This window comes from Boleophthalmus pectinirostris, unplaced genomic scaffold (genome assembly GCF_026225935.1).
Source record: "Boleophthalmus pectinirostris isolate CB_2022bp ecotype Guang Dong unplaced genomic scaffold, ASM2622593v1 HiC_scaffold_10, whole genome shotgun sequence".
NCBI lineage: Eukaryota > Metazoa > Chordata > Actinopteri > Gobiiformes > Gobiidae > Boleophthalmus > Boleophthalmus pectinirostris.
Window position 1 is genome coordinate 30,889,091 of NW_026570971.1, and position 27,397 is coordinate 30,916,487.

The 27,397-nt window shown below is 36.8% G+C and overlaps 1 protein-coding gene across 2 annotated transcripts in view; it reads right to left on the reverse strand.

Annotated features, from left to right (window-relative positions):
* Positions 1-5,287: 5,287 nt before the first annotated feature.
* Positions 5,288-27,397, reverse strand: part of gphna (gephyrin a) — a 30,270-nt gene continuing 8,160 nt past the window's right edge. Inside the window, exons 6-24 of one of the 2 annotated variants that reach the window (XM_020928877.2) lie at positions 27,245-27,311; positions 25,437-25,736; positions 21,292-21,390; positions 19,762-19,899; positions 18,876-18,918; positions 18,643-18,780; positions 16,276-16,368; positions 14,902-14,957; positions 13,690-13,809; positions 13,318-13,376; positions 12,328-12,481; positions 11,479-11,600; positions 11,314-11,401; positions 10,616-10,689; positions 10,445-10,509; positions 10,109-10,212; positions 9,850-9,946; positions 9,011-9,149; positions 5,288-8,601 (exon numbers count right to left, since the gene is read on the reverse strand). In XM_020928877.2, the coding sequence (XP_020784536.2) occupies positions 9,016-9,149; positions 9,850-9,946; positions 10,109-10,212; positions 10,445-10,509; positions 10,616-10,689; positions 11,314-11,401; positions 11,479-11,600; positions 12,328-12,481; positions 13,318-13,376; positions 13,690-13,809; positions 14,902-14,957; positions 16,276-16,368; positions 18,643-18,780; positions 18,876-18,918; positions 19,762-19,899; positions 21,292-21,390; positions 25,437-25,736; positions 27,245-27,311 (1,951 nt within the window). In that variant the 3' untranslated portion in view covers positions 5,288-8,601; positions 9,011-9,015. Of the gene's footprint in view, positions 8,602-9,010; positions 9,150-9,849; positions 9,947-10,108; positions 10,213-10,444; positions 10,510-10,615; positions 10,690-11,313; positions 11,402-11,478; positions 11,601-12,327; positions 12,482-13,317; positions 13,377-13,689; positions 13,810-14,901; positions 14,958-16,275; positions 16,369-18,642; positions 18,781-18,866; positions 18,919-19,761; positions 19,900-21,291; positions 21,391-25,436; positions 25,737-27,244; positions 27,312-27,397 lie in introns of both variants that reach the window. The other variant, XM_055159713.1, reaches the window with a different exon arrangement.

Sequence of the window (27,397 nt, forward strand, 5' to 3'; positions counted from 1 at the left end):
GCTCTCTGTCAACTCCAGACGAAGGGGGCGGGAACAGAATGCCACAGACTCAGAGGGGCGGCTGTGATTGGCTGAGGCGGGGAATGGAATCTGCGGTCAGCCAATCAGAGCAGCTGCTTTATGGACGGAATGCCGCACGTGAATAGCGCACAATAGACTTACTACAGCCGTCTAATAATGAACTGAAAGAAAGGGCTTATTATTACCACACAATAACACAAATACTAACGGTTTTAACTGAGCATAATGCTATAATAAACATTTATGAGAGCATATAAATAAATACTACATGGTATTTAGTGTATGTGTGTCTTATTGTTGTAACCTGAACCTGAAATGAACCTGTAACTCAACACTCCTTCATTAGTCTGTGACTCAATTTATCCTATTTGTGTGGCAAATAAATGCTGCATTACAAATAAGACAAAAATACATTTAAAATGGATAAGAAATTAACTTGCAAAATCATAAAATTGGCAATAAGGAATTTTGAAATAGAGTAGTCTTGGTTTAAGAAAAAAAATTATACAAAAAAATCTATTTGTATATCTAGCTATACAAATATCCCAGTGTGGATATTTAGAAATCCCCATGACAATATTGTAATAACAACTGTTTAGTGTAAAGGTGCAGTATGCAACCTTTCTGATGAAAAGTCCATTACCAGCTTGTCTCTAAGGAAACATAATTGCTTTGCCTGGAATATTCCACAGTGTAGTACTGAATGAACTTAAATAGCACATGTTCCATTGGAGGCGTTTTTAACTGCACACTCACCTCTTCACATATCTGACCTGTAACTTGGCTGCGTAACCTACTAGTCTCCATAGAAATGGATGTGTTTAATGCCATTCTAAATAGGTGGCATTCCTTTAACCCGAAACGTTACATAGTGAACGTTTAACAATTCGGAGAAAAAAATAAAAAAGATAACAAACAAAAGTACAGAATAATCAGGATAATTTTATTAATTCATCTTCAGTTTCAATAATATTGTTACAGAAAAACATCTTCTTCAATAGATTTTTATACAGTAGTAGAATGCTGTGTCATTGCTTCATTACAAGTGCTGGTCATAGTTTAAATGTGTGCAGTGACACTGTTTAGTCCAGTGTTACGAATCACTCAATACAAAGGCAGTTTATCATTAACCTGCGTCTTCTCTTACTCAAATGGATCTATCCGGGTTTCACTGCTCTTCCTTGGGCAGGAGCCAGAGGGCGCTATAATGCTGTGCTCATGACTGTCAAACGTGACAGACAATGATTCAAAATAAAACATGATTTAGTCACTTTAACTCCACGTTAAATGAGACATGCTATGCTCTTACTGTATTTTAATATGCTTGAAAACTTTCTATGTATTATGTTTTTTAAGTGTAAAATAACTAAATGATATGCAACAGTTCTGATTTGACAAGTGATTCACAATAAAGTGGAGGGGTCAAAAATGTTAAACAAATCTCTGTAATTTTTGTAATACTTTTGAGACATCTGCATCTGCAAAAACTAAAATAACTAAATGATATGCAAACATTCTTAAAGGAAATGATAGAAGACCACCATGGGTGCAGTCAGTGACACTATAAGAACTGTATTTAAGCTCAATTTGAAAGAATGATAAAAAAAAATGTGTTCATTGAAACTGTATGGACTTAAAAAAAAAAAACAGGAGCACACTATCTGGTTTCAATTCTACATAGGGTGAAAACAAAACCAAGCACTTATGTATATTCAGATTACCTCCACAAATTAAGCATGCATAAATGAAACTAAAACTTTTTAATATTTTTGAGACCTATGTTTTTGTATTTTATATTTTTAAACTTAAAATAACATCATTTAAATAAATCTGAATTATCCGTCGGACACCCTTTACTGGCAACAGTGGGTAATTGTATATTTTTAAATGATAAATTAGCAGCATGAGACACTATAAGAAGTCTACTCAAGCTTACTTTGAAAAGACGATTTCAGAGAAAAAGAATGGCCTTTAAAAACGTAGAGGAGTACTATCTGGTTTCAATTGTATGTGAGGTGATGAAACCAAGCATTCGGAACATTAAATCAACAAATGTTATGAATTAAACATGCGTAAATGAAACAAAAACTACTATAAATTTGTGGTGAAAACATTATAGCTTGGTTAAAACACTAAAAAGTACTTTTAGCATAACACGTCTCCTTTAAATTGAGTAAAACTGTTCATTTTGTTAACTTTTTTCACTACCATCTCGACATGAGCACAGCACAAGCTTTAGATGAGTGGTGCATTTGAGGTAACTGAAGAAAATCTGAAATCTGAGCTCCAAACGATTCATATAAGAAGACAGTGTTGGTGCCACGACCCTTGGATTAAAAACAGTTTTTTTTTTTTTTTATAAAGTTTAAAGCTCAGATGGTTCAGAATTTCCTCTTTTCGCACTTTTTTCTGGCATAGGAGTTTTAAAACCTGCCCAAAAAAGAACGCACGCCCCCTCCCTGTGTGGACATGCAAGCGCGGAGAAGGAGGGAGGAGATGGAGGAGAGAAAGAGTGGAGGAAGACAGTAAAAAGGAGAGGACTATCACTTTAAATATAATACTGACTAGAGTTGCGTTCAAGTCAGCGGGAAAAAAACGCGCCATAAGGTCTAATCAGAATTAAGCTGTTCAAGGGGCGGTGAAGATAACAAAACTTACATGAAACAAGCAACTTCTTTTTTTTTTTTACAAATAGGGAATTTCAATAATACGAATAAATATTTTTTTTAAATAATTATGATAAGGGACAGTGGCTCGGGTGGTGGAGCAGTTTTCGTAAGGTTGATGGTTCAATACCAGGTCAAACTAGATCACACAATTCACCCATAATGATTGTATTATTTTCGGAGAGAGACTGTTGGTGCAGATTGGCAGCCACGTTTTCGTCAGTTAGCCCCAAGGCAGCCGTGGCTACAAGCAAACCACCACTAAACTGCTCTGAAAAGCTTGCGCATTTTAAATCCATTGTCATCATTACTACATAAAGGATAATTATAAGGATTTTCTTTGAAGATATGTCTATAATTATAATATATATGCAAATGTTATTAAAATAAAGTAGGATTTATAAAATATAGGGACATAATATGGATATGGTTTTCAATTAAAAGGAAAACAAACTATTTATTTAATCGGCATTTACAGATATACGTATTTAGACTTGAATGAAGCTCGTTTGAATTGAGTTTTTGGGTTAGTTTTAGCACAACGCACCAGTTAGAAAGAGATATGGCCTATTACAAATTAACACTACAAAAATATATGCATAGTTAAAATAACATGGGTTCAGAATATTAATCATTTTTACCTAACCTGTCTATGTAATTTCACTTATTTCAATACATTATTCTTGTTCCAACTGAAATTACAGTACATGCCAAGAAATTCATGTAATAAAACTACAGTGGCAATGAGAAAGCTGAAGTTAATATTCTGAATTCAAGCGATTTTAACTTGTAGATATGATTTCCTTTTGTACAGACGCATTTGAATGGTCTAAGTTAACTGGTAAACAATTACAAATGTGAAAATTACAGTTTAACAGTGCACTTCTCTGATCACTGTCATTGATTAACACTAGAAATAATATCCATAACTATTGCAGTGAGCTAAACAGTTCGTAAGTAAGTCTGGTATTTTTGTTGTAGCTATGACGACGCACTATAATCGATAAAATTAAAACATGTTTGGGTTGATATTGTCAATGGTAAGCACCGTAACCAATTATTTTTAGCACCTGAAAGCAACGTGCGTTCAAGTGACGTGAGGAGATATGAATATTAGTGTAAAAAATAACACAAAACGTAAAGTATATAGAGAAACGGATGTAATGTAATGTAAAATATCAGTACAATGCTAAATAAATCTTATATTCTATTTTCTGTTTGGATATTTTCAAGACTACTCTGACCATAGTATGCATTGTTTTGTTGCAGTGGCATAAAAAGAGTGAACTACATAGAGACCATTTGTTATAATAAAACATAAAAATACAATTATGTTATGAACTATAGGCTAAACAAGGCATTTTTTGAGTATAAATGTTAAATCTACCGTTGACACTTTGCAGCCAAGTGACATTACGCTGGGGGTGTTCTACGTTTATCTCTACGAAGGACTTCTCAGCAGTCGCCATGGTGATACGACGCACACATCAGCAAACACTGCCAAGTTTAAAGATCTGTCTGAAAACAAAATGGATACAAAATGGATTTAAACAGTACATTTTCAGGAGTCTGAGATGAATACCAGCATTCATGATCTTGTTTAAGTGTTTGATTTTCAACAAAAAAGTGAGAGTGACTAACTGAAAAACTGTTGGTTAATTCTAGTAAGGGTTTAACTGTAATTTTAAGTGTGAGAAACTTGTTTAACTGCATTAAAACAAAGCTCAGGTTGAAGTCTAATTTGAGTATCAGAGCTTCAGACAGAGCAGTGCCTCCGTTTAGCATCACAGCCCCAGAGAACGTGGACGAGATCAGCCGCAAAGTATCAACACCACAAGTGAGCCACCCCACTATATGGCAATGGATATAAGGTATGGTTTTTATATTACGGTTACATCTTTATAGTGTAACTGAGGCAAAGTGAAAAGATGTATCATTCAAACACACACACACAAAAGTTAAGTACAGTTGAAATCGTGTTTAAAACGTGGCAGTAATGTTCACGCGTTTGTTGTCTTTTAGTAGTTTTCTTCTTCTGCACTGCCTTTGTATTGGCATTGCTACATCTACTGCCACAATAGCACCACCAGCTGTAAGTAAGCAAACATGACATGAGTGAAGAGGGCAGGGGGACTTTTGTACATGCACAAACCAAAACAAACCAGCACAGAGCCACGTACACTTCACATTACTGACAGTAGGGATGCCACGATCAATACCGCAATTAAGATCAATCGTAATTAATCAATAGTAATTAATCTAGTCTCGTTTGGATATATTTTGAAGACGAAAGCTTCCTTTTCAATGCTGTACCGAAAGCAATAATTAAAGATTTTTTATTAAAGTTCATAATCAATTATTTGTTGAGCTGTTGCATGTAAATAGTTATGCAAAAAAAAAATCATAATAAAAAAAAAGTTATAGGCCAAGATAATGCACTATAAAAAATAATAATAATAATTGAACAGTCAAATGATTTTATTAAATTTTCAAAGCACCAATTTGTAAATATTCTAAAAAAAAAAAACAAAAAAAAAAAAAAAAAAAAAAACACATTAATTTCAAATAATAATAATAATATGGCAATTAGTTTTCCGTGATCCAACTAAAATAAAAAGTTTGAGTTAGGTTGGTTACATTAATTCAAGTGTTTCAGTTACATTACATCGCCATTTTGAGGACTTTTGACTTTTCAAGAACAGATATTAACATTTTCTTTTGAATTGTTAATTGCTATGGCAACAGTGAACATTTTCCATAACTTGAAATCCATGAATAGGTAGAGTATGAAGAGCTATTAATACAAGGGTTCAAAAAGAAATACTACTCAATTTCAGTAAGTTTTAAATGTTTTTAGCGCTTGTAATAATCAAAAATAAAAACAAAAAAAATCTGGTTTAACGTTTGTTAGTTTTTTATATGATATCTTGTAATCATCTTTATGTATATATTATGGAAACCCCTGATCTATTAAACAGCATAATTTAAAGTTTATAGTATATAGTGAGAGTAATAAAATCAAAATATTTCTGTTTAATAATGATTCTAACAGTGATAATTAACTAAAACAAAAATTCGTAATCGTGACATCCCTACAGGAGTGGTTAAGGCCCAAAATGTACCTCGAGAGGGGAGCTTCGATTTTCAAAAGTCTAAGTTTGTTTTTCGCAAAAGACAAGAGGCAGAAAACTAACTCCTGTCCCGTAGTGCAAATAATTTCATCTCAAGATTTCCCAGTCTTCACTTTACTTTATTCACAGCTTGTACTACACTGTAAAATATTATCTATAAGAGTTCAAATGACTTGAGTTCAGAATATTTATCTTGTTTAAGTTGTTTTAACTTGTTTTAGATAAGTTTGCTTGTTTCAAAATATTCCTGACTGGTTTTAGTACTATTTCCAGCAAGATTTTCAGTCAATAACATAAGAAAGTTTGCCAGAGTTAAGTTGAATTTTCTTTTTTTAAAAAAAAGTGTGATTAATTAACTTATTTGCCTTTGATTAAATTAATTGATTTTGACTATTGGACTATTTCCAGTAAATGTTTGTCAATGAAAAGATCAAGAAATGTAATTTTTTTTATTCTAAGAAACTTGAAAACACAAATAATTATGAAAAATATCGAGAAATATATTAAAACTAGTCTAATAGTTGTCCTTGACTAAACTATTTGACTGGCTTTAGTTTTAATTGAAGCAAACTTTCAACTATGATAATTACACTATATATATTTTAAAGATGCACTATGTAACTTTTAAGGTGGAGTGTCGGCTACTTGTTTGTCTCCATGGAGTTATTTCTTTGCATAGAATGTTCCACACTATGGCACTGAACGTTTCTCCCTTGCTTGTATTCAGTAACAGGTGTTTCATAGCTCAAAAATACCTTGAAAAACATGAATTCTTACTATGGGCAGACTTGCTTCTCCATAGACCTGACTAGTAACTTGTCTCCATTATGATGACCAAGTTTATTTCCATAGTGTAGAACATTCAAGGCAAAGCAACTGCATCTCCATGGTGACAACAATCACGTGGCAGACCTTTCAACAGAAAAGTGACACAGCCCACACAAATTAATATTGAAACCAGTCAGAAATATTTGGAAATTTTGAAATAAGTCTACAAAAACACTAACTAACTAATACATACAAAAACTACTGAAATCAATATTCTGAATTCAAATCATTGTAACTGATCTAGACATTATTTTTTGCAGTGCACGGGCGTTCAGACAGCACCAGTGTCCCTTTATTACCAGGCCACACGATTCCTGGAGTCTTCATGGTACTGAGTGGTATTTCACAGGAGAGGAAGTTCAATTGGTCGAGAATGGTGTTTTTTTTGTTTGTTTTCTTTCGTGTAAACTTTAAACTCCTAAAAATGAAACACCACCATAATGCATGGTTTGGGGGATGCGCTACCAAAACTAGCCTGACTATGCAAACTTAAATACATGAGTTAGAAGGACTTGATTTGATTCTATTGCCTTAATTATTGTATTCTAGAATCAATATACAGAAAAGGATTGTCATTAAAGCAGCAATATGTACTTTTTTGGTGGAGAGTCTGATACCAGCTTGTCTCCATGGGTTTGTCTTTGCTTTGTTTAGAATATTCCACAGTATGGCATTAAATGTATCTATTTTAAACGTATCTAGACAAGCATGTGGCGAAGTTACAGGTCAGATTTTGGCAATTAATAAACCTGTAAGAGAATGAATGCAATATATATACAGTAGGGTTAATGCCATACTGCGGAACATTCCAACTGACTGGTTTCTTATGATTTTTTTTTCCTTCTTCAAAGCAATAGTATATGGGGTAAGAAATTATAGATTTTATTCAAGCTAGTGGAAATGGTTTTACTCTCTTTCTGGAAAAAGTTAATAAAAAAAAAAAAAAAGCAAATTTCCTGAAAAAAATGTAAAAATATATTCTGATTTCAAGTCATTTTAACTCATGTAGATCATAATTTTTGCAGTGGAAAAACTCAAACTCAATAATTAGAACAGACTAAATTGCATGTTAAGAATTACACTTGTTTTAAACCAGAGAGAGACTGCGAATATACTGAGGAAGGTTTTAAGATTGTAAACCTGTGATGCATCCTACCTCCTAGCTCCTATTTCCTACTTCCTAGCTCCTCACTGTGTTAAAGCTAAACCACTAACCAACACGGACAGGCCATGGCTTCTTGGAGAGTCATGAGAGGTCTTCATACTGTGATCGCTCGCGGTTTCCCCCGTGTATTTTGGCAATAGTCATTTTCTCACTTGTGGCACACACGTTCAGCAGCTTCGATACAGAAAAGTCCTTATTCTTTAGTAGATTATCGGTAAAAATGTCAAGGGTTTGAGTGTCCCAGGACGGATGTGGCGATAGTGCAGGGAGGAGGGGGAACCACAGTCTTTTTTATCTGGATACAAGGACGCAAAGGCAGAAATCAAGGTCAAGTAAAAGGGAGAAGAAAGAGAAACATAACAGGAGTAGAGGAAAGAGGGTCTATATGTCTATATCTATACCGGGAAAGGGGGACGCACAAAGCAAATGATTAGGAAGAGGTAATGTTACTACTAAGATGGGAATATTCAGAACCATGATAATAATAATAAATAGAATATTAATTAAGAATATTAATAACCATAATAATTTTCATCAGGATAATAATAATATTACAGAATAAATCTCATATTTTATATTTTTTTCACATTTTCTCCATTGAAATACAGTGATCTCCTCAGAGCAGACCAAAGAGGATTCAGCCTCCGCTGGCTCCGATTGGCTGTTGCATATGACATCACAGCTAATGGCGACCAGGTAGACATGCATCACTTCCTGTCCCCGCCCGTTTCCTGTCCAGACAGGAAGTCCTGGCACTGCCATGGTAATCGGTAGCGAGTGACATTTAAATCTAAGGAGAAATGTGATTGGTAAATATTTTGTGTAATTGTTTTTGTTTTGTTTTAAAGGTTCATTGTGTAACTTTCTGGTGGGAGGTGTGTTAAATGCTTTTCTCCGTAGAGATGTTATTGCTTTGCCTGGAATGTTTCGCAGTATGGCTTTAAACCTTTCTGTCTTCATGGAGACCAAACCAGACCAAATTACAGGTCAGATCTGTGGAGAGGAGACCCCCCTCACAGTCAGAATGTCTGTTTCTCTAGGTATTTTTCAGCTATAAAACCCACAAAATTTAATAAATGTAAAGCAGAGAGCTGTTTAATGTCATACTGTGCAACATTCCAGGCAAATCCATAGAAATAAGCAGATGACAGACAGAAAAAGTTACACAATGCTCCTTTAAATAGTGTATCTATTGTCACCTGCATCATAGCCGTCCAATGACCATGACGTCCACCACCTCTCCCTTATGCAGCTCCACGTACTGCTCCGTCTTTGGGGGCAGCATGAGCAGACCGTTGGCGCTTCGCATCGACATTAGCCGACTAGACACCTGGTTACCTGAGAAAGAGGGAAAATTTCAGATTACGATATGGCGATTTGACCAAAATAGGATATCAAAGCATAATAGGATCACGATTCTATTTTGGCGATTTGACCAAAATAGGATATCAAAGCATAATAGGATCACGATTCTATTTATCACCATATCACCCAGCCCTAAGTACACCAAATGTCCAACCCACAGGTCCCACATTTATGCCTTTATGAGCCTAAGCCCACCCAGCACCTATTAAATCAAACCATCTCATAGCTGCTTCCCTTTCTGACGCACACTCTCCAAGTTGTATTTGGAGTGATTTTTGCATGTTTCAGTAAACTTAGTACAGGCCCATTGCTCTGTACTTACTTCCTTCTTCAATTTTAATTTTAATTGGTAATATGGGTAGGATTTGGAAGTGTCTTGTAGTAATTTTGGTACAAATGAAAAAAATAAAAATAAAAAAATCTGCTTCTCGTTACTGTGATCTGTGGATATCCATTGGAGGGGCCGACTCTTTGTTGTGATAATATTTACAGCAATGTCAGCAGACTTGTTTCTTTTATGTTGTTGTTTTAGATGAATATTGTGATTTAAAATGTGCAAATTATAACTTCCACAGGTGTCATAGATTATTGCTATACAGCAGACACAAGGGCAATTTGTCTTCTTTAAAAATACCATTCCCTTAAAATGCTTTCTATTTCCCTCCGAACAGACCTGTGCTTTGGGCCCAGGGCAGTGGCTCCTGGTGGTGCCAGGTGAGAATACAGCGATGATACTCTGGTCTGGGGTCCAGCTTCACGTCACAAGAAAGCTACAAAGCACACAGCAAAAGGTTCTGACTTAGAGAAACTTAAATGATCCATTATCAGGCTGCATTCGCACTTCCTGGTTTGCTTTGTCCTGGTCATGTCTAGTCCAGGTTAAGTTACACTACCATTTCTTCTTAAGTTATTCTTGATTGATTGATACATACCCTAGCTTTAATAATTGTAGGTCTAGGATCCAGAATTCCCTGCATCTTCCTCAGAGCAGGAATAACAAAGAGATTACAAGTGACCACAGCAGACACTGGGTTTCCTACAAAACAAAACAACACAAGATTTCAAAATGTCCGTCTATGGAACACATTTGTACTGTGTGAATAATTTTGGGGGTTACAGAGGAAAGTACCATAGTGTACTTGATGGCTAGAGGTGAGGAGGGTCAGGTTTTCTGGTCAATATAGTAGTTTACCAAAAAATAACAGATTATACTTGACAGAAGGACCTCTACAAACATTCCAAGGAAAACCAAAAGATTCCTAAAGTACCTGGCAGAGCAAAGATGAGTTTCCGAGCTCCGTCAATGTCGCAAGTGGCAAAGGTAGTAGGAAGACTGGAAAAGAAAGGATTTGAGTAAGATATGGGTGGAAAAAAAGAGTAAATTATATTCTATTATAATCTGAAAAATTATAATCTAAAATCTATAATGTTTGTCTCACCCTGGCTTCATAAAGACACGTCCAAAGTGGATCTGAGCATGAAGGTCAATGTCCAAGACCTGCTTCAGATAATCCTAAAAAACAAGGAATATATATGTTTAAATGATACAACAAGAGGCACTGGATATGCTTTTAAAGCCACAGTATGCAACATTTGACTCAAAAAATATTCTAAACATGCGCCCTTACTCACTTGCATCTCCATCTAATCTACCATGGAGTACCGTTTAACTTTCTATTTTCAAGGAAACATGCAGGTAACGTGCCACCTCCATAAATTTACATACTATACATTTAAATAAATTGTTAATTGATTCCTTAGCCATTCTTGGCCAACCAAATTATAGAAACTTTAATTTCAAAAACATGAGACAAGTGCAATACACAAACCACCTATATTCAATGTCTTAGTACACATTTTTTAGAAAAAATAATGAAAACATTTAAATAACATGTTCTAAAATATCACTATTCCATTTAAAACAGTATTGGGTTTTTCAAACAGTTTCAAATCTGAGTTGCACCTTCTCTCTCTAAATCTAAAATGGTAGCTAAACAGCATCCCTATAGCCTTTCTGGGCCAACCAAATTGTAGGAAACTTTAATTTTGTGAAACTATGAGGCAAGAGCTATACAGATTTTTGAGTTATAATTCTTTGCTTTGTGTTTTGTTTATTTTCTTCAGATCTGAGTTGTACCTTCTCTCCCATAGACACCCCTCCTGAGGTGATGATGACATCCGCACGACTGATGCCCTCGTGGAGAGCTGAGAGCAGGTCATCGGGGCTAAACACACAGAAACATTAAATATTTGTGCGAAAATAAACACAAATCTGTATAATTCAAAGTGCTCTGAATCGTACTTGTCTCCCACGATGCCCAGGTTGATTGTGGGGTATCCGTGCTCCTGGATCGTGGCCAAAAGAGTTGAGCGGTTTGAGTCTCGGATTTTTCCAGGATGAAGGTCGTCCTCTGGATTCAGCAGCTTCACAAAAACAGGTTATTATCATGAAGTAACAACAAATGCCAGTGTTTTCTAGTTGATTTTGACAGTAAATATTAAAAAACTATCTTCCACTTTGAATACAATGAATACAGGCTGGCCTTTTTACATAGAGTATATTTTGGGTAATTTCCTTGATAACATTAAGGTTGTCATAGCAAAACAGTAAACCCAGTTTTACACAGCTAATCCCAATTTTAGATATTGTTTGCCATCATTTTTTATTTTTATATACATTTATAATGCCATAAGCAGAGTTAAGTTAAAACATGCTATTTTTACATTTTCTTCAGTCAAGGTGTTTGGAAATGAATTATATTTGTGGGTTTTAGACATAAGGATTTCTTCCTAATTTGAAGGATTTGGCATGGCAACAAGCCTCTTTTGTTATATAAATAACACAATTAAAAGAAAAATGTTACATCTTTTGAAGGATTTTGTGAGGACCTTTCCCCATTCCAATCGGGAAGGAATCACTGATATCCATGAATACTTGCTTATCGTTAACTTCACATTTTATTTTGTTAATTATTAATACTAACATTTATTTGCTCTGTTTATGCATTTCTTCCATACTTAACCACTATCTGATCAGCTTTTTCCTATTATTATTAAGCTTGAATTTATCATGTAATTAAACTACTGTGTAATTTCTGATGTAGATGAAAAAAGTGTAAATGTACGATGTGCGCTTGTTTTGTGTTTGTACCTCGTTTCCAGTGGACATGACAGCCACCACAGGGAACTTGTGCACCTTGACCTCTGTGACCCCGACTGTGGCTAGGAGCCCGATCTCAGAGGGGCCCATGTGGGTCCCTTTGGCCAGAACACACTCCCCTCTGCGGATGTCATGACCAATGGGCCTGAGGAGGGAGAGGAGGGAGAGGAGGGAGGAGAGGGAGGAGAGAAACAGGTTTAACACACAGGGATCACATGTGTCTGCTCAGATACTCAAGAGTGGGGGTGGCTGTTTTGATATTCCTTAGTGTGTTTATGGGACAAAGAAATAATTTGTCGTTTATTCTTTTGCTAACAATAGTCTAATCTATTTGAAATTAGAAATGTTTGTCAATTAAAGGTGCATTATGTATCTTTTTTGGTAGAAAGTCCAGCACCTGTTTGTTTGACATGTTTAATGCCATACCGTGGAACATTCCAGACAGAGCATTTCCATGGCCAGATGCATCATACATGATACCTGTATGTCAACTCTTAAAAAAGGTTATATAAATACACACAACCAGTCAAAAGTGTGAACACACCCTCTTATTCAATGTTTGTACTTTCTACAGTTTATATACATACAGAAGACATCAAATATATGTCACAAAATATAGAGGATGATGTAATAAAGAAAAAAAGTTAAATAACTCTTTTTGGATAAAGCTACTTGGAGGATTTGAACAAAAAAATACAAAAAATTCAATATTATTAAATTATTTCACTTTTTTCTCTGCTACATAATTCTTTATATCTTACTTCATATATTTGATGTCTTCTGTAAGTATATGATTTAGAAAGTAGTAAAAATAAATGAAGAGATTTATTACTGACCCTTAAGCAGTGTATGTATTTTAAAAGGTTGTACAATATATGAATTGGATTTTGGCTAAATGATCATTAATACAGGTATTGGTATCATATAAAAATAGGAGGTGTCCTGTGATTCCCAGCCCTATTCTTTAATCTCTGTATTTACCTGATGTCTTGTCCGGGTCGAGCCTGGACCATAATCCTCACCTCCAGCTCCTCAGTGCCCTAAAACAACACAGAGATTAAGAGATTATCCTAAAAAAATAAAAGTACTTTTGAGGGAGTGCCAATGTAAACCAAACAGAGAGAGTCAAATATTTCAGTTTACTTCAGCTAGAAAGAGTCAGGGTTGGCAATTAGTTAATTAAATGAAGTTAAAGTATTAATAAAGTAGTAGCTTTAGTGGTTATAAATGAAGGTGTAGTTATATAATAGTAAATAGATAAAATGTAATAGTAGTTTTATACCTAACAATAATAAATAAGATCAATAAAAACTGATGCAGTTTAATAGACAGAATTTCTTGCACAAAACTCACATCTTCAGACTCTCTCAGCAGCTCTGTGTCCTCCACCTGGACCACAGCGTCAGCACCACACGGGATCGGGGCTCCTGTCGTCACCCTCATCACCTGACCCGGCATCACGGTGTGAGTGGGCTACAGGCAGAGTTACACAGGTAAATGTCTGACTTCTGGATATACACAAACATGTATTTAAATTAATACCATGTTAATCCTTTTGATTTTCAAACTAGTCACATCACCTCAGAAAATAAATTTGCCTTCCATTTATTAAACCAGGACTAAAGTTGGACAACAAGGTCTAAATTAAGTTTACATTAATCAAGCCAAAAATCTGAACTAATTCAAGGACCTAACCATGTACTAAGGCTAGAAGTTATAGGGACAAATCTAGAGCAGAGTTCCATATTAGTAATAGAAATTTAAGGAAACCCTAGGATCATGCAGAGTGGGTTAATACGAACATTTTAAGACTAAAATGAGGAGCCTGACAGCAGCAGTTAAAGAGAGAGGGGGCAACGTTTTTTCAATACATGGTGATATAGACCCAGAGTGATGGAGCCAGAAGTGCTTCATTAAGAATAAATACGGTGGAAACCAGGACTTTATCAGCTAGGTATTAAAAAAAAAGGTCTACACTAGGACTAATAAAGGGAAGACCAATCCAGGACAAAACCAATAGAAATCTAACACTTTTTGAAACAAGGAAACAAAAATGAGAAAAGCACAAGAATCCACATACCATAGTTTAAAGAGCCCATATTACGCAATTTTATGATTAATGTCATAATGTTGTTTCCTCATCACAAACATACCTGGATTTCTATGTTGCTTCATTCATACATGGTTAACACACATCCTGCATATTTAGGGTGAGCTCTTCTCTCAAACAGAAAACACTCTGTTCCACATTGTGATATCATGCGAAAACACAGGAAGTGCTCCACTCAATCATTTGGATGATTTCAGCCCTGGAATTGCCAATCTCAACTGAACAAAAGGTAAAAGGTAACTATTAACTTGAACACTACCACACAAGTCATCACAAGTTGGAACAGGGCAACTTTCATCATGGAAATCAACATTATAACAAGGCTAAAAGCTCACAAGAGACCATTTTGCGTAATATAGGACGTTTAAGAACCACTCATTTATACATTATTAGGCCATACGATTAGCCCCTTCTGTTGGCCTATATTAGACACATGTTAGTGCGTTAGGGCTGACCTGTTGTCCAGCCTGAGACTCCCCCATGATGAAGCGGTCTCCAGGGCCATCCGCAGCTAAAGGTCAATGGACATGATGTTAATGCAGTTATTTATAGAAATGAGAAACATGACAGTGAAAAGGCAACACAGTAATGCCATGATATACAAATATAATGGTATGGAGAGCCACAGACAGTATTGGTGTAGTTGTGTACAAAAGAGGTGATGTAGTAACTTTGTGGGGTAGTTTTGGGCCCAAGATCCAACTAACCAAAACTAAACCAGGACTAAAAACAAAGTCTAAACCAGGACTTGACCAAAACTAAACTAGAACTAAACCAGGACAAAACCAGTACTAAACTAGAAATAAACCAAGAGTACACCAAGACTAAGCCAGGACTGAACCGGGCCAAACCAGGACTAAACCTAAACCAGGACTAAAACAGAAGTGAAACAGGACAAAACCAAGATTAAGCCAGGACTGAACCAGGGCCAAACCAGGACTACAGTAGGACTAAATCAGGACTGGATCAGGACTAAACCAGGACTAAAACAGAAAGAAACCAGGACTAAACCAAGACTACACCATGACCTAGCCAGGACTGAACCAGGGCCAAACCAGGACTACACGGGATTAAACCAGGACTACACTAGAACTAAACCAGAACTGGATCAGGACAAAACCAGGATTAAACCAGCACAAAACCTAAACCAGGACTAAAAAAGAACTAAACCAGGACAAAACCAGAACTAAACCAAAACTAAGCCAGGACTGAACCAGGGCCAAACCAGGACTACACAGGACTAAACCAGGACTACACTAGGACTAAACCACAATTAACCCAGGACTACACTAGGTCTAAATCAGGACTTAAACAGAACTAAACTAGGACCAAAGCAGGATCAAGGCTGGAGTAATCCAGGACTACCTAAGGCCTAAACCAAAATGAACCAGGACTAAACCAGGACAAAACTGATGATTCTGGAGCCACTAGAAGCATGCTCCCATCAGTATTTCCCAATAAGAATAAGATTAAAAACTTATTTAGAACTTAAATTACTGTCCTGATGTCGGAAACTCAGGATGAGAATATTTATTTACCAAAATCAATACAAAAAATAACAGAATCTATGTTTCATGTTAATTCAAAGGCACGGCAATAATTTTAGCACACACATTTAACACTGTGATAGGTTAGAGTATCTTACCACCACAAAGTATGGAGTGAATAAACAATGCTTTTCAAATCTTAATAATGGGAGAAATCTTTACCACCTCTTTACATGTTTGCCAAATGTGCCAATACACTTAAAATACTGACACTGAGCTGTTAATTCTCACTTATTCATACAATTCAAATAGAGCTGTTTATAATGTAATGTTGTATCTTACCTCGTACAGCATAACCGTCTTTTACAGAAGCAGGAAATGGAGGGAGGTTGTCTTTGGCATAGATGTCCTGAGCTAGCACCCGGCCCAAACCATCTGAACAAAACAAAACACACAAGATATCAAGAAAACCAATCAATATTTTGCAGTGACATCGCAGTGGGGGTGCTCTACGTGTACGTCTGTGGTGGAATGTTGAGAAGTTACCGCGGAGACACAATGCACACTTTTTAAGGCGTTTTAAGATCGTGTGAAACTCCAAGAAGAAATACAAAATGGATTTTAAACAATGCATTTTCACAAGCCTGTGATTAATGCAAGTGTTCATGGTCCTGTTTAGGAGTCTGATTTTCAACAAAAAGGTGAGAGTGACTAAATGAAAAACTGTTGGCTTGAGAGGCAGGTTTAACAGCACAAATCACCTGTTGCAGTTTCAGCTCTTCCTGTTCATGTGTTAAAATAAAGATTAGATTAGAAGATTAGAAGCCTAACTTGAGTAAAGCTTCAGACAGAGCAGTGCATTCAATTAGCTCCACATCAGTTGCAGTATCAATTATCAAGGACTAAGAATATTCAAAACTCAGTGTATAATATTATTAGTGGTATTTTGGGCAGGCTCATTGTATTGTAGTAACTTTTTTCCCAGAAATACCCAGACAAGCCAAGTAATTATTGTATTTCAAAAGATTAAGATTGAAGTGTTTAATAGTAGTAATTTTATCAAGCAAGCTGTACTAAAATGGAGCAAAGAAGCATGGTCTATGTAGTTTCCTCTGCTTTTTTATCATGCTAGTGTTACATAAACTAGGGGTGGGCGATATATCGATATTTTAAATATATCGAGATATGAATTCGGACATATCGTATATATCGATATAATGTTTATATTCAATTTAGATTTGGCCGCTTCACTTGTTTGTCTTCTCTCTCGTCGCCTCCTCCTCCCTGATTTTGTTCGCTCGTGTCTCCTTCACTCCTCAGTATCGCCTTGAACGCCGAAAGTTGGTGCCAGTGAAAAGCTTCAAGCACCACGAACCTTTTCCACCATTTACAGACAAAACCACCAGCAGCACATCCTCATATTCCACTGAGTCGCGTCCTTTAGTCCAAAAGAAGCTAAACGAGCTGAGCTGCATGAGAAGTGCTGTTTATGCAAATGAGCCATGTGCTTAAGTTTTGTTTCTGTAAAATGTAAACACACGTGCGCAAAACTGCATTAAACACATTATTTTCTCAAATGGGCTGATGTGGCTCTAGAGTCGTTATGCTTTATATATTGTAAAGTTTATTTATGCAGAAGATTTTAATGAATAATCTGTTGCAGTGTCACTTGTACAAAAGTGTTTGGAAACGTTGGGTTTGGTCTGCAGTGGATTGTGGGAAAACTCAGAGCTCCTTACTGCTGGATAATAACATGGATCTGTTAAAATAAGGAACATCCTGAGCTTCTTCTGCTGAAGGAGCTCACGGTTATGATTATGTTCTGGATAACAGAGTTAATACAAAGATAAGCTTGTGTTGAGTTGTTTTATTTATGAATGAAAAGAAGGAAATATTTATTATTTCTTTTATTTTACAGTTAAATTATTATTTATGTAATCAAGGATTTTCTGTCATCTTAAATGTTCCTATATGAACTGCCGAACTCTTACACTTTAATAAAAAAAAAAAAAAAGACCTTGTGGAATTTGGCAGATTTGTTTTTGCAGTTTTCAGTTTTAGGGGGTTATTTTTTCTTAAACATATATCGAGATATATATCGTATATCGAGATATAGCAAAATATATCGAGATATATTTTTTGATCCATATCGCCCAGCCCTAACATAAACCCTGCATTAAGGAACTAACTAAGGTGGCTATTAACGTGCAGTCTGTCTGCCTGGAATATTCCACAGTATGGCATTACACATATCGATCTCCATGGAGACAAACAGGTGACACCACCTGAGTACTGCACGATTCTCGGGCTATTTTGACCAAGATAGACACCTGTAATTGACTTGCTCTGTACCTATTGCTCTGTACCTACTGTTCTGTACCTACTTCAGTCTACAACTGTATTTCCTTAATTTCCTTAATCGGTGATACTCGTAGGATTCAGCAGCATCACAAAGTTAACTTTAGCACAAATGAAAAGAAAAAAATCCTTTACTTGCTGGTGTGATGTGCAGCTATGCACTTTGTTGTGGATTTGTTTTTTTGTAAAGTTGTTTTAGATGAATATTGAGATTTAAAATGTGCAAATTACGACACAATGATGGTGTAGATTATAACTATAGAGCAGACACAAGCACAGTATGTGTTCTTAACTTTCAAAGCTACAGTAAATTCAAAGTGCACACAGACCCAGGCAGACATTGGGACTCACCTCTGTAGTTAATGACCTCGACCCCCAGAATGGGCGTCATCTCCAGAACAGTGATAAACGCTTTGTCCATCGACGTCAACGGGAAGGGGGACATACGGTGACGACGCGCTACTTTACTGATGTCCACTGCACTGTGACCTGAGAGAGGAGAGAGGAGTCAAACATCACAGAAGCACCAAACTGAGGGGGGGTATGTGTTTGAGAGAAAACAAAATGTCCCTTACTGAACTTACTGGCTCTCAGAATGTTCTCATTGCTGCCACATCGAGACTGAACCTGCACACAGATACAGAGGCTGCATTTGGACAGAGTGTGTGGTTTAAATATGTGGGAAGAATTACTCTAAGGCTGCGTTCACACTTGGACTGGTTTGGTCCCAGTTAAGACCTGATGTAGACTTGGTCTAGTCCTGGTCTAGTCCCGGCCTAGTCCTGGTTTACGACCAGTTCAGTCTTGATTTTGGTGTGGTGTATATGCAAAGTGTGAACGCACCCTTCACAGAAATGTATTTTAAAATACTGTCATTCAGAAACACTGAGGTTTAGTTGAACTAAAATAATGGAAGTTCAATTGACATCAAAGCAGTTTGTAAAAACTGATGACATTTTACTTTTCTACAGTATTTGTCATGTGAAAAAATACTTTTAAATCACTTTTCTTTTGTTGCATAAAATAAAAAAAATTGGTACTTTGTAAACATACTTTCAGTTATTGTTTATGATATAATGGACTGATTAGACAAGTGTGCAAATAAAAACTAAACCAGTATAAATGCTACAGCCTGGTACCTAAAACATGTTTTTGGGACATTTTTCTATGAATCACAACTGAAGACAGTTCAATGACGTTCAAGAAATCCTAAAGTCCCATTCATTCCCATTCAATTCAAAAAGCACACAAGTCCCGAGACTAAATTAGCTTATAGGATGGTTTGATGCTAATTCAAATCTCGGCAATTAAAAAATTTTCATCTACTTTTATTTTTACATTATAGACAGATTTTGAGAAAGGAGGGGGTAGATTACTGTCTTTGATTCATGTGGTGTGTGAGTTGGTGCTGTGATGTTTTTGGGTGCTGTTGGGTGCTGTGTTTGGGGTGCTGTTGGGTGCTGTGTGTACCTTGGGGGTGGGGCATGAGGCGGTGGACAGGCGGGAGGTGGCCTGTGTTGCCCGTGGAGACTCAGAGGGGGTGGAGCTTAAAGAGGCCGAATCTCGAGGAAGCACCTGAACGCCTCGCGAAATGATCGAATCCGGGATCTACACACAACCAGACACATACACACACAAACGCACTTAGTGCTACAGGCCAACGCTGCACAGGGCTCTTCAGTGGGAACTTATCTAAAAACTAGATTCACTAAAAATAACTAAATGTGGCTTTCAGAACAGAACTGTTTATAAAATACATTGTGAGTGCACTGCAAAAAGGGAAAATCTAGATCAGATAAAATGACAAGTATAACTTCATCTGGGATGCCACTAGCTGTAAAAATTTGAATCTGGCAACCCAAAGCAAGGAGTTCATTATGCTTCATTCATTAAGAGAGTCAAAACAAGAAGGTAAACAGGAAAAAGGTATTTATGAGTTTATTAGCAACACAATCAATATTTAATTTGAAGACTTCACTACTTGGGACATAGATGGGTAATCTATGTCTGCTGTTGTAATAATTTTGTAATAAGCCTTTCACAATTTTTTTTTTTGCTGAAACTGCTTTTTACACATTTGATTAATATGCACTGTCCTAATTAAAATAAATAAACAGAATTTTGGTATAATATTAGAAAGTAGCCATTTTCTGACCAGTATTGTGAATGTTTTACATCTTGTGCAATGAAATTACCAGGCTGCACTGTCATTTTAACTGTGTACTGTAAATATTCCTTTTTTGCAGTGCGAGTGAACAAACCTGACAATAAAAATATTTAGTTAGAAATTTGATAAAGATGTAGCAAAATTATTAAAAATAAGATACAACTTCATTGTGGTAGCTGTAATAATATCTGGAATATTGTATACAAACAGATCTATGTGTCTGAGAGGTTTTAATTTAAACTCAATTAAAAATGTTTGGTTTGCAGTGAAGTAAAGAGCCATCACATCTACAAACTGCATTCCAGTGGCAACAAAACAGTTTAGGACAAATTGTAGTTTCCATGCCTTAAATAAATGAACTGGTTTTAATCATTAGAACATATTCAAGACTTTAAAGGAGCATTGTGTAACCTCTATCACCTGTTTCTATGGATATGTCATTGCTCTGCCTAGAAAGTTCCACAGTATGACAAACAGTTCTTTATGAAATTGCAGGTGTTTTTAAAGCTCTTCTGGCTGTGAGTGGGGTTGCCTCTCTACAGATCTGACCTGTAACTTGGTCTGGTTTGGTCTCCATGAAGATAGAAAGGTTTAATCCCATACTGTGAAATTCCTGACAAAGCAATAACATCTCCATGTAGAAACGCATTTGATGGACCCTCAATCAGAAAAGTTACACAATGCACCTTTAAAATGTCAAAACTAAATTCAAAACATAGTTGCATAGAAATAAAACTCACTGAAAACAGAACACTTTTGGCAAGAACAGGAAGTGTGGGGTTGATAATGACCAATGAGAGGAGAGAAGGAGGGCGGGTCATGTGATGTCTCACCTGGTCGTCGTGGTTACAGGAGCAGGTAAAATGAGTGGGTGCAGGTGTGGTGCCGGGCAGGTAGGGGGCGCCCTTAGCCATAACCACAGCATGACTGGTCTGATGGGGATACACATGCATTACTGACATCCACAAAACAGAAAATAGACAAACAGGATAATGCAATGAGAGGGAGAGGTGAACTATGAATGTATTTAAATGACAAAATACAAAATAAATAACAAAAAATGAAATAATTTGATAAAGAAAAATAAAGTGTTCATAGTATAGGAATGCAACAAATTTGAAAATCATAGTGTATGATCTTTACCGTTTTATTATATGGTATGGATTGTGCTAATGTAGGGAGGCTTATGTTGAACGTAATACAAACCCATATACAGATCTTGAATATAACTACTATTAAAATCATTGCTCATCATAATTGTTGACTAAACAGACACTAAAATCAATGCCAAAAATTCTAAAATAATAGTTGCAGCCTTAATTTGTACCTTGTGTGTTTTTTTACTTATTTAGAAATCTTTTTGCAATTTCTTTAAAGATTAGTTTTGTTGTTGCACAGTTGTGGTAGACTAGAATTAAAAATTTTTTCCCCTTAAAAAGACGCATTGAGTAAATTTTCTGGTGGAGAGTCTGTCAAATGCTTTTCTCCACTGAGATGTTATTGCTTTGTCTGGAATGTTTCACAGTACGGTATTACACCTTTGTATCTTCATGGAGACCAAACCAGGCCAAGTTACAGGGTCAGATCTGTGGAGAAGCAACCCCGCTCACAGTCAGAATGCCTGTTTTTGTAGGTATTGTGAGTAGGGATGGGCATTCGATGAAATTTTCTTAATCGATCGTCGGAAGAATTAACGATCAATTATCGATTAATCATTAACGTGTTTATATTAAAATGATCATCATTATTATTACTATCTGCACTACTAATCTGCATAAATAAATTCAACTTTACGACATATAAACTGTAACGACTCTAGAGCCACATCAGCCCGTTTGACATTATAATGTGTTTAATTCAGTTTTGCGCAACTCTCACAGAAACGAAACTTAAAACCGCATCACTAATTTGCATAAACTCAGCGAAGGTAAAACTACAGCTCTTGTGCGCTGATTCTGTCAATTTCTGTCGGATTAAAAGACATGATTCAGTGGAATACAGGTTAGTGTTACCATATTTGCGTTTGTCAATACCAGGACACCGTACGGGGGATGGGAGGTGGGAACTCGTCATCGACATTGCGCGACTCTCACCTGGCAAAGCTTTTTCCCACTGGACACCGAAACATATGTTCCTGCTTTGTACACTGTGCACAAGGACTCCCACTTGTCCCGAACGCAACGGAAAGCGTGGAATTTCTTGTACAAATCATCGTTAAATACGCATTTGTGCTTCGGTACGCTGCAGACTCACCGAATGTTTGTGTTTGTTCGCTCCTTCTGAGTGCAGAGAGCTACATGTACAGACCTCTGTTTGGTCACGCTACGCACAGCAACCTACATTCGGTTTGTCGATTAAAATTAACGTAATCGACGAAATTCTTAATGATCAATTATCGATTAATCGATTAATCACACCCATCCCTAATTGTGAGTTATAAAACCAACGCAATTGAATAAATGAAAGGTAGAACTGTTTAACGTCATGATGTGAAACATTCCACACAGAGCATCCATAGAAAAAAGCAGGTAACAGTCCCCAAAAGGTTACACAGTGAACCTTTAATGGATGAAGTTGGATGAAATTTTTGTCATAATAAACAATTCACTCTGGGACTAATTACTAAAGGAAATGATCAGGTCCAACATTTGTGAAACAATTTAGCTTTAAGATATCTCATGGCAAAATGCAATGTTATCAATAGGGAAAGCTGTCCTGGAATTGGTAGTATAACTTCATCTCAATCTAGGAACTGTAAACCACCAATATTAAGGTGAGACTTCAGTGCCTATTTTGTTACACTCAAGTACAAACAATCTTGTAGTAGTATTGTTATAAATAGCTCTTAGCCTTTTAGTTGTGGCTTTGTGCTGCAGTGTCCCACTTTCTCCACTACATTCATTAAACTTTTATCCAGTTTCCAGCCCCATCACAAGTCCTTCTTCTGTGTCTCTACGGTGGACAGCGGGCACATCCCACTTCTCATCGCTCACCTCCTCAAAGCTCCTCGATTCCTCAGCTCTAAATCCCATCCAGGAAATAATGGAAAGAAGCCTATGGAGAAGAGCAACCTTCCCAATTTCCACTTCCCGTTTTTATGGGTGGAAGTTAAACCCAATTTTTAGTCCAAATTTTGACAGTTTTTACAATAGATTATTTTTGAGATTTCTTCCATCTATTTTTACACAACATTACCTCTTCCTGAGCCCTAAACTTAAACAAAACACTTCTCCCTAATGCGAACCATGACCTTCACCTGATAGTGAATAAACATTCAACATTTACAAACATTTCCAAATCAACATTTACTAGCATAGCCCCAATGAAAAGTGGCTGTAGTATGGCATAACTGGTTTGGCACAAAAAAACTGAACTGGCAACCATATTCTGCTTAGCAGCACTAGCACTGTTTACCTTAGCAGCAACAATAAATAGCTTAGCACTAGCATCATTTACCTTTGCAGTGACCATAGTAAGCTTAGCAGCATTAGCATTGTTTACCTTTGCAGGGATCATACTTCTTATAGGTATCATAGCGATATTAGCATTGTTTATCTTGCAGCACTCATATGCCACGTTTACATGAGAGCTTTAATCAAATCAAATCAAATAAAAATAATTTACTTCTGGATAAAAATTAATTCAGCTTTAAAAAGACGATGTAAACATTTAATTCCCAATGAAAATAATTATTTGGAATTAAACTTATTTCCGAATAATGGGTGGTTGGTTTTGGGGGGTTTATTCTGATTTTGAAGCCGAATTAATTTATTCTTCAATCATGTAAACGTTTATTCTTAAAAATAATTTTTGGTTGTTCAGCGCATGCTCGTTGGCTTGCATTGGAACGACTGCGAAAAAAGTTTGTATCATGGCGTAACGACAAACTGAGATGACAAAAAAAGCACAGAACTATAATAAAATCTGGAAGATGAATCCAAGGTGACGCTGTATTGTTTTCAGTGGCCTGTGCTTAGTGGTGCATGGGCCCAAAAATTTTTTTCACTTTCATATTTACTTCCTCAATAGAGGCTAGCGCCTCCCACCCATGTGACCTCTGGACCAATCAGAGCGAGAGCTGCTAGAGCGGAGCTAGTGTGGGCTCAGAGCGGAGCTAGGCTAACTTTTACAAAGTTAACTTTTAGGCGCTTTGAGGATTTAAAAAACTTTAAAAGTTTATGTTGTGAAAATTGAAAAGAATCCCTACAAAATCCACCTTAATGAAAGTTGTCGATGCTCTGTCAGCCAAACACGGGCAGTTTGAATTCCCAAAAAATGCATTGTGCTTTTATGGGAGAATTGTTTCTGGGCCCAAGCTCCCAGGAGCTGCAGTACCTGGAGCGGCCACTAGTCAGTCTCGAGCCGGGACAGAAGGGGAGTGCCTTATCCAGTTTTAATTATAGAGCCATGCAAAAAAGCCCATAGCAAGCTAAAGTGTGTTTTCTTCTGATAGACATAAATACGTTCGTGCACCCCCTGTCCAATCAGAATCCTTCCCAACCCTCAGATGTTGAGTGGAATTAAATGAAGGTGATTTAACAAGTTTTCCATGTAAACCTCAATTTGGAATTATTATTTCCATGTAAACTCAATGGAGATTATTTTAATTCTGAACTATTTAATTCAGAACAATTAATTCAGAAATAAAAAAAACATGATGTAAAAGTGGCCATAGTTGGCTCAGCAGCATTAGCAACATTTACCTTGGCAGCGATTACAATTAGCTTAGCAGCATTAGCATTGTTTACATTTGCGAGGGTAATAATTCATTTAGCCACATTAGCATCATTCATTTTTGCAGCTGTTAAAATTAGCTTAGCAGCATTAGCACTGTCTACCTTTGCAGCGATTATAATTAGCTTTGTAGCATTAGCATCTTTTACCTTTGCAGGGACCATAGTTCTTCTAGCTTAGCAGCATTAGTATTGTTTACCTTGGGAGTGATTACCTTTAGCTTAGCAGCATTAGCTTTATTTACCTTTGCAGCGATGGCGGCAGCAGTGATGTGGGAGGAGCCGTGCTGGTGGTGGTGGTGATGGTGATGGTGATTGTGCGCGTGGCGTCCTCCTCGGCGGCGCTCCTCTTCCTCCTCCTCCTCTTCCTCACACTGGGTGCCCCTCTCCATGGTGTGGGTGCTGTTGTGCGCGTTGTTGTGGGTGTTGGACAGGGGCGAGGGCAGCTGCTCCAGGGCTGCGTGTGTGGCCTTCACCCGGACGTTGGCCTCACGCAGCAGGTCGATGGCGTGGGGCAGAGCGGGTAAGATGAACTGGAAACACTCCTGAAGAAGAACAATGGTGCTTTAGCTGCATTCACTTTAGGCCTGGTTTGGTCCTAGTTTGAGAATAGAGTTTTTTAGATCTGAAATGGATTTAGTTGGATCATGTTCCAGTCCTGGTTTAAGCCTGGTCTAGTCTCACTGTTTCCCAGTTTAGACCACGGACTGTATAAAGAAATGGACTAATGCTGCAATCTATTGTGCTCGGGACTCAGTGTAATGACCTTCACCTCGAGAAAGTGCAATGGAATGGCCAATCAAATCGGGGTTCCGAAACACAAACTCGGGCTAGTTTGGTGCCAGACCGATTTGGTTGGTTTGATATGTGAAGTTGTGTATTCGTAGAGAAAATGTCTCCTAAAAACTTTGTAGTGACATTTAGACTTTCTTTCACATCATTTGACAGTAGACAGAAGTTTTTTTTCCTGGACATATAATAGTCAAACTGCCATAATTGAATAGCCGAGGGCCAATGTTAAATAACAGAATATTTATTAACAGGAGATAGCAATATCTGATATTGCATTATACTTTCTCGAGCATCCATATGTTCCCTAACTGTTGCAATGGAACGCTTTTACAACAGATGTCACGAGAACTGACTCGTATATATTGACTACCGACATTCAATAGAATGCAGGGAAAGGGAGTATGACGTCACCCATAGTGTCCGACTCTAGTCAAATGAAGCTCACAAGGCTAGCAGCTAGCAGGGGTGAATTTGGAGCCAAGTTCCATATTAGGAATAGTAATTGATTTATGAACAAAACAGCAAAATAAAAACAAAAACACCAGGATCATGTAGAATGAGTTAATATGAATATTTTTCAGTTTTTCAGTGTAAAGTGAATTGGAGCCCGAGTCGATGGAGCAGGAAGTATGCCCATGCTCACTTCCTATTTGGAACGTGGCTGCTAGTGGTTTAGCAATGTCCATTTATATATACAGTCTATGGTTTAGACCTAATCTGGATGTTGTGGGTAGGTATTTATCACACTACAAATCACGGTGACCTCATTTATGATGACAAAAATCTGATAATAAATGCTTAATTATTAAATCAACAATATGATTCAAAGTTCAGATATGGGTTAAAACAGGTTAACATTACGCAATGGTTAAGCAAATCAGACTACCGCCCATCACATTCAAACTTAAGGTAGGTGGCTGTCCCAAGTTTATATACTGATTGGAGCTGGATTTTAACTGGCAACCTTCCTTGAACCACTTACGCACACACTATATAAAAATTGGTACAAACATTGGAACAAAATCTGGACTAGACCAGGACTAAACCAGCACCAGCAGAACCAAACCAAGTCTACATCTGGACTAAATTAGAGCTCAAAGTGGCAGTGGCTGTTTGATAGCCACTACTGGCCTTGCATGTTGTTTTTGTGTCCTTGGGCAAGACACAACACTAAGATAAAAGCAAGAATTTAAGTCTAATCGTGATGTTAAACTGAAGAGCTATTCTTAGACACCACAAATAACTAAACGCATTACAGTACCTGGGAGCCCTTCTTGCTCCCTGGGAGGTTGATGATCAGAGTTTTACCACGAATGCCACACACAGGCCTGCAAATTAGAGAAGCAAAGACAGTTTGTTAGAGAATTAATTAAATCAGATATACAGATAGACAAATGTACAATACTAAAGAATG